Source organism: Protomyctophum parallelum (assembly GCF_964188405.1).
Source record: "Protomyctophum parallelum genome assembly, chromosome: 10".
NCBI classification, from domain to species: Eukaryota; Metazoa; Chordata; class Actinopteri; order Myctophiformes; family Myctophidae; genus Protomyctophum; species Protomyctophum parallelum.
In genome coordinates, this window is record NC_139704.1 from 51,745,046 (window position 1) to 51,752,641 (window position 7,596).

A 7,596-nucleotide genomic window follows, 5' to 3' on the forward strand; every position below is an offset into this window, starting at 1 on the left:
CATTGATTGATATAGTGATCAGATAATAATATTATGGGGAAACACATTCTTTCCACATTTCAAACATTCAAACACATTGAGGTCCATACGGTATCTTTCCTGGGCCAAGTAAGACATGTTGTCTTACACACTAAAGTTACAGATGTTTCTGTAAGACAGACTGTCTGCCATGTTGTCTTACACAATAAAGTTACAGATGTTTCTGCAAATCATTCACACGTGGAATGTTTTCAATTTTCTTAGAAAGCTGGTCCTGGAAGCTCAGAGAAGGAGGATGGAAAAGAAGACAAGTCTTCAAAGACCAGCAGCACTAATCCTGGTACAAGTGAGACAGGTACAATTATTCATAATTTCAATACTTGAATATTTAAACTGACTGTAATCTTTAAATCCAGAATATATTTGCGTTTGCTTTTTGCAATGACATTCGGGAAAACATTTGCAATCACAACATACTGTAACTTTAACTATTATAGCATTAAGATGCTTACTATAGGTTTAACCTTGTTTAATCCTTATTGATTCAAACAGATTCCACCATTAAAGAGAAGGTCAAGAACAAGGACGGTGTAAGTTATCTCTATTTGTTTAAGTTAAGTGCATTTTGTTGTCCTGACTTCTAGGACTGTTTGCATCACATCTGATTGATTTAAATGTAGAGTGAGTGATATTTTTTGGTTAAAACAAAAAGTTTTTAGTTAAAAGGTTAAATCACTATATTGCGACAGTAATCATTATATAGAGTGTTTGTTCAGTAACAGCTGTTTATCTCCAGCTCTTTAATGAACGGACAAATCATTTCCAGGTAGGTGACACTATTTCAGCATAATCAGGAGAGACTATAGAGCGTCGCAGTCCCGCCCCCTCGAGAGACCCGGAAAAGAAATCGCCGTTCATTTTCCTCATAGGCATTTCTTAAAGTATTTATTTAAAGACGGTTACGCCGCGGACAAAGACAACTCGGATCGTGATGGACGGGTGGGAAATCTGGTATATAGTCTTTTTTATTGGCCTAAAATATTGTCTATTATTATTCATACATTCATGAATCCACTTGCTGACCGGCTGAACGTATTGGGCAATTATTTCCACAGGGGTTTCTTGTGACCCTACCATTAACATCCTATGTAAGGCAAAAATGTCAAACTTTCCTTTTGCTTTAAGTAGCATGTGACATGTCAAACTAGGGGGTTTTCATGATTCTGAATCCATTCTTTAAGTAGCATGTGACATGTCAAACTAGGGGGTTTCCATGATTCTGAATCCATTCCAAGCATTCGTTTTGCACAAAACACACTCCTTCAATCATAACCCCTCCTTCAAATTAAAGTGAACATTTATTTTGTCTGTAATTTACCATTTCTGAGCCCCAGACTTAATGAGGTTTAAATAAAATAAATAAGGTAAATCACAAAATTGCCCCATTTTTGCCCTGCCACCATTTTTTTTAAATTCAGTGTTGCCTTTCACGGATTTCTGCAAAAAAAAAAAAAAAAAACTTCCGTTCCCATTGAGAAGCATTGATTGGTAGAATTAGAGTGTCCAAGTGTCCAATTAAAATGGAATGATATCCAATAATAATATTATGAGGAAACACATTGAGGTCCATACGATATCTTTCCTGGGCCAAGTAAGACATACAGATGTTTCTGTAAGTAAGACTGTCTGCCATGTTGTCTTACACAATAAAGTTACAGATGTTTCTGTAAGTAAGACTGTCTGCTATGTTGTCTTACACAATAAAGTTACAGATGTTTCTGCAAATCATTCACACGTGGAATGTTTTCAATGTTTTCAAAGACCAGCACTAATCCTGGTACAAGTGAGACAGGTACAATTATTCATAATTTCAATACTTGAATATTTAAACTGACTGTAATCTTTAAATCCAGAATATATTTGCGTTTGCTTTTTGCAATTACTTTCGGGAAAACATTTGCAATCACAACATACTGTAACTTTAACTATTATAGCATTAAGATGCTTACTATAGGTTTAACCTTGTTTAATCATTATTGATTCAAACAGATTCCACCATTAAAGAGAAGGTCAAGAACAAGGACGGTGTAAGTTATCTCTATTTTTTTTTAAGTTAAGTGCATTTGTTTTCTAGAACTGTTTGCATCACATCTGATTGATTTAAATGTAGAGTGAGTGATAGTTTTTGGTTAAACAGAGACATGGAGACTCCTGTTACTGAACAGAGACATGGAGACTCCTGTTACTGAACAAACAGAGACATGGAGACTCCTGTTACTGAACAGAGACATGGAGACTCCTGTTACTGAACAGAGACATGGAGACTCCTGTTACTGAACAGAGACATGGAGACTCCTGTTACTGAACAGAGACATGGAGACTCCTGTTACTGAACAGAGACATGGAGACTCCTGTTACTGAACAAACAGAGACATGGAGACTCCTGTTACTGAACAAACAGAGACATGGAGACTCCTGTTACTGAACAGAGACATGGAGACTCCTGCTACTGAACACTACCTTTAACATCATATATGTTCATGTATTAACTTTGTTTTCCATGTGTTTTATTGTTCTATTTAAAGGTTGGCAAAGTACACAAACCTGCGAAGAATTCAGAGAAGATCATCCCAGCAGAGCAACTTGGTGAAGTCAATGAACTGTTTTCTAGACTTAACCTCAAACACCACTATAAGGATAAGTTGACCACTGCTGACTTTCTGAAAATTCAACCCGCTATGAAGACGCATGATGAAATAACAGAGAAAGACGTAGCTCACACGTTCCTTCAGAAGTTGCTGATGCTAGACCACAGAGCCAGGTACATCCCAGTAGCAGTGGGCAGTACCGAGGACAAGCATTCAGCAACCACTGAAGTCGCTGATGACGTTGACACAGAAGACAGCGACTGTGATGACATATTCAGCTCCAATGTAGACACGAGCCACAGCCTGAAGCAGAGCCACGTCCATCCGATGGACGTTCAGATGGCTGTGTTTCACTGCTCGGATAGCTTCCTCAGGCAGAACATGATTACTAAACTAGCCCAGTGTCAGTATGCCTTACCGTTGCTAGTGCCAGACCCGTTCACAGGGGATATCGAGTGTCCTTTATGGACTTTTAGGCAACTCAGGAAAGCCTGGAAGGTGACTGATAAATCAGGTGCCACCACAAGTAAGAACATGCCCATCTGTCAAGCTGAGACACCCATGGTGTCATTTTTCCGTCTTGGCTCCGACACCTTGACGTCATCTAAATCTCAGCTGATGAATAGCATAGTCAATGACCGTCACAGCACGTTCTTTCATAGGCACTGTCCAGGCGCCACCAAATCTCACTGCCTGATCGATGGTATGGCAGAGATTGCCTGGTATTGCCCTGCTGGAAAAGCCAATGATGCTTTCTCTGACTGTGTTGCGTTCTGTAACCTTCATGGAGATGCTGTATTACACGAAGAACAGCGTGAGCTACTGATCAACAAGGCTTCAGTCAACGTTGTCCTTGTACCTACTCTGGGAAAAGGAGACAAAGGTAGGAAAGTTCTGTCAGACCTTCGCAAGCGTCCAACACATCTCATTTGTCTCCTAACTGACGACGACTCTGCTACAGCTGAGATAGGATCAGGGAAATATAAAATGGGTCTGAAGGGTAGAAGTCAGTCGGATGTGGCTACAGAATTGAAAACAATACTCAGAAAGATTTTGTCAACACCACATGCATCCTTCCAGCTTGATACCATGGCAAGTGTCTCTGGAATCAGAACAGATGAAGCTGAACCCGATTGCCAAAGAGGGAAATCTGCTGCTGTGCAGATTCTGACATTGCTTCAAGGAAAGAAGCTTTCAGAGATCAAAGACACATTTCTGCCATGCCAAGGCGAAATGTGGCATGAGTGGTGCAAACTCAATAAGGATCTATACCGGCTGCAAGGAGACGAGAAGGAGAAAGACAAATCTAAAAAAGAAAGGGGAATGGAGCAAAAACCAAGAACAACGAGACAAATCCTCCAGTGAGCTGATGAAGCTGTTTGTTCAAAACCTGCAGTCTCTGAAAGGGGATGAAAAACGTTACTTCCTGAAATGGATTGGAATCTTACTGGATACCTTCTCAACAGACGATCTTTATCAAATCAACCAGGAATATGATGCAAAGTGGTCAGCGGTCTTGGCTTTGAAAAAGAAGCGTGACAAACCAGATCAGCTGAAGGAGAAGAAAAAGGAGTTGGAAGACATTTCCGAGAAACTGTATTCAGCGACAGTTGGATTTGAGCACATCCTGAGGGAACTGGGACAAATGTACGAAGCTCATGCATCTCCAAAGAAAGAAGGACACTCTGAATACCCTAAGCTGGCTGCAGAGCTCATGATTGCAGGACATCCAATGGAGCTGATGGACGGAGATGCAGCTCACGTGCCTTTAACGTGGATCACCAGTGTTCTAGACGAGGTCGTCAAGACACTGGGAGACAAGAGGGTTTTTGTCTTGTCAGTTTTAGGCATCCAGAGCAGCGGCAAATCCACCATGCTGAACGCAATGTTTGGACTGCAGTTTGCGGTGAGCGCCGGCCGGTGCACCAGAGGAGCCTTCATGCAGCTGGTGAAAGTGTCAGAGGAGAAACGGGTCTTCCAGTTCGACTACGTCCTGGTCGTGGACACCGAAGGACTGCGAGCTCTCGAGCTGGCGGGGAAGAATACGTATCACCATGACAACGAACTGGCAACGTTTGTCATTGGCCTGGGAAACATGACTCTGATCAACATCTTTGGAGAGAATACGTCTGACATGCAAGACATTCTTCACATTGCCGTTCAGGCCTTCATGAGGATGAAGCAGGTTAAGATGACTCCAAATTGTATGTTTGTTCATCAGAATGTCACAGATATCGAGGCTGGTAACAAAAACAAGGAGGGGAAGAGACGACTACAAGAAGATCTTGATGAGATGACCAAGCTAGCTGCCAAGGAGGAAGTGGTCAATGCAGAGTTCTTCAGTGATATCATTGCATTTGATGTGGAAACCGATGTGAAATACTTTGCCCAGCTGTGGGAAGGCAGTCCACCCATGGCTCCTCCAAACCCGGGCTACAGTGAGAGCATCCAAGAGCTGAAGGACGTGATCCTCTCTAAAGCAAAAGAGTCTTGTGGAATTCCACTGTCAGAATTCAAATACACCATCGGAGACCTCTGGAATGCCCTGCTGAAAGAAAACTTTGTGTTCAGTTTCAAAAACACACGGGAAATTTCAGTGTACAGAACACTTGAAGAGGAGTATGGGAAGTGGACCTTTGCTTTGAGGCAAGCCATGTTGATCACTGAAAACCAACTGCACACCTGGATCGATAACGGAAAGACCATTGACAAGATTCAAGATGAGCTCGTCAAAGGAATGAACAAGACTCTCGAAGAGGTGGTACAAAACATGAAGAAGCACTTTGATGCCGTTAAAGATAAAGACGCACTGCTTCAGTGGAGAGGACGATTTGAAACCAAAATCAAAGACTTCCATGATGACCTGGTGAAAGGATCCAAACAGAAGCTCCAGGAGATTATTCAGCAGAGAGATGCTCGGAAGAAGCTGGATGATAAGAAGACGGTGTACGAGAACAAGCTTCTACAGAAGAGCAAAGAGCTCGCAGGCGAGTTAAAAGGCGAAGAACTGGAGCGAGAAAAGGCGTTTGATGCTCTTTGGAAAGGTTGGGTTACTGAATTCACTGCTGATATTCCTTCCATAAAAGAGATCAACATTCAAGAGGATGTAGATTCTATCCTTCAGGAGATGGGCATTGAGCACTATCATGAACGCAGAAGCTGTGGCAATTACAAAAACCTATCAAATCTAGGGAATTATTCTGTTTATGTAAGCCCTAAAGGCATGTTCTCTAAAGGGTTGAACCGGATTGGGATTAGTGCAGACCTACTTCCTTATCAAAAGGCTAGAACCTTCATCCGCAATGTTGTGGATCAATCCGTTGCCTTGATTGAGAGCAAACCTGTTGGAACCAGAGGCTACAACAGCAGTTACTTGCAAGAAGTAGCAACGAAGGTCATAAACCAGGTCAAAGAGTTTGATTCAGACAAGACATACGCCCTTAAACCGGCGTTTAAAGTTGACCTTTTACTTCATGCGTTTCAAGCTGCAGAGAGTTGTCTTTCCAAGTCTCACAAAGAATTCAAGAACAACAATGATCCACTCACTTATTTGGAAAACAAAAAGGAGCAATACTACAAGGCGTTCAGAGGCTATTGTGAAGGAAACTCTTCTGCCGCTGTGCTCGGTGAGCTGCTCTGTAGCAAACTGAAGGAGTCTGCCACTCAGTCTGTCTATGACAAGACCGCCCTTCGCTTGGCTGGAGAGATGAAGAGTAGTCTCCCTCCCTTCAGCGGGAACAGGGTGAACTTGGAGAGACACGTTTTAGGATCACTGGCGGAGCGAGCTGACTTTGACAGTTACATGCACTACATCACAAGTCCAAGGAAACACGTGGAGACATTTATAAAAGAAGAGGTGAAGGAATACATCGCCAGCAATCACGACAAGGTACTCGGTATCATGCAGAATCACGTGGAGGACGTGTGCCAGCTTCTGGATCAAGCCGTGCATGACGCGACAGAGAAAGTCACGACGCTGAGCGGAGACACCGAAATGTGGCTGGAGGTGTTTTCCAGTCTGTTAAAAGACGATCTAAGATTTGACACAAACTGCTACGAAAACCTCAATGACATACACCAATTCGATTTTCTTAAAGATGAGATCAAGAAAGGTCTGCGTTCCATGATGGTGGATCTAAACAGCCTCTCGATCAACACGGAGGATGTCCGTGTGAGGCCGGATCAAATTCTAATCGACCATTTGTGCAAGTGTTGCTGGGCACAGTGTCCGTTCTGTCACGCCATTTGCACCAACACCCTTGAGGATCACAGTCCCGACGATCACAACGTGCGTTTTCATCGCTCGCCAGGAATTTGCGGATGGTCCCTTAAAGACGAACCCATACTTTGTGTTACTTTCTGCACGACAGAGGTTGGAGGTGATGATGGTTTCAACGTCTCAAAAACGGAGAGCTTTCCATACAAGGAGTATCGAAAAGCTGGTCCAGAGTATGCCAACTGGAAGATCACGCCTGATGAATCAAAATTGCCATACTGGAAGTGGTTTGTGTGTGAATTTCAAGAGGAACTGGAGAAGAATTATGGCAAAAAGTTTGCGAGCAGCGAAACGATTCCACAAGAATGGAGAGAGATCACCCGAGAGGAAGCTATTGAAAGCTTGGAGGAGATGTAGTCTGTAGTCTGTAGTCTGTGACTTGAAACATTCACAACCCTCTTCAAAGTGACACAATCCGATACCATCGTTTGATGACTCTTAACACTTGAATGTCTTTGAGGTCTTTCTGACCTAAGATTTTTAAGTTGATTATCTTTATCTTATCTTTATCTTTATCTTATCTTTGTACATGAAGCTCTCAGAAGGTTCCCCTTCCATGACCTTTCATAAATATTCGATTCAAATCAACTCTGTTTTTTCTGAAACATCTTCTAAATAGGAATTTAGGCATCTTTGCACGTTTTTTTCGGTCAAACTGACCCCTCAACCCCTTCCTCCCCCCACGGGAGTGGA

The 7,596-nt window shown here is 42.5% G+C and overlaps 1 protein-coding gene across 1 annotated transcript; it reads left to right on the forward strand.

Annotated features, from left to right (window-relative positions):
• Positions 1–2,707: 2,707 nt before the first annotated feature.
• On the forward strand, positions 2,708–7,260 carry LOC310865911 (interferon-induced very large GTPase 1-like; the record flags this gene model as incomplete). The annotated part of the gene is given in 2 exon segments (XM_083775113.1): positions 2,708–3,958; positions 3,960–7,260. Coding segments are annotated over 2 exon segments (4,542 nt in total). The 5' UTR covers positions 2,708–2,717.
• Positions 7,261–7,596: the final 336 nt, after the last annotated feature.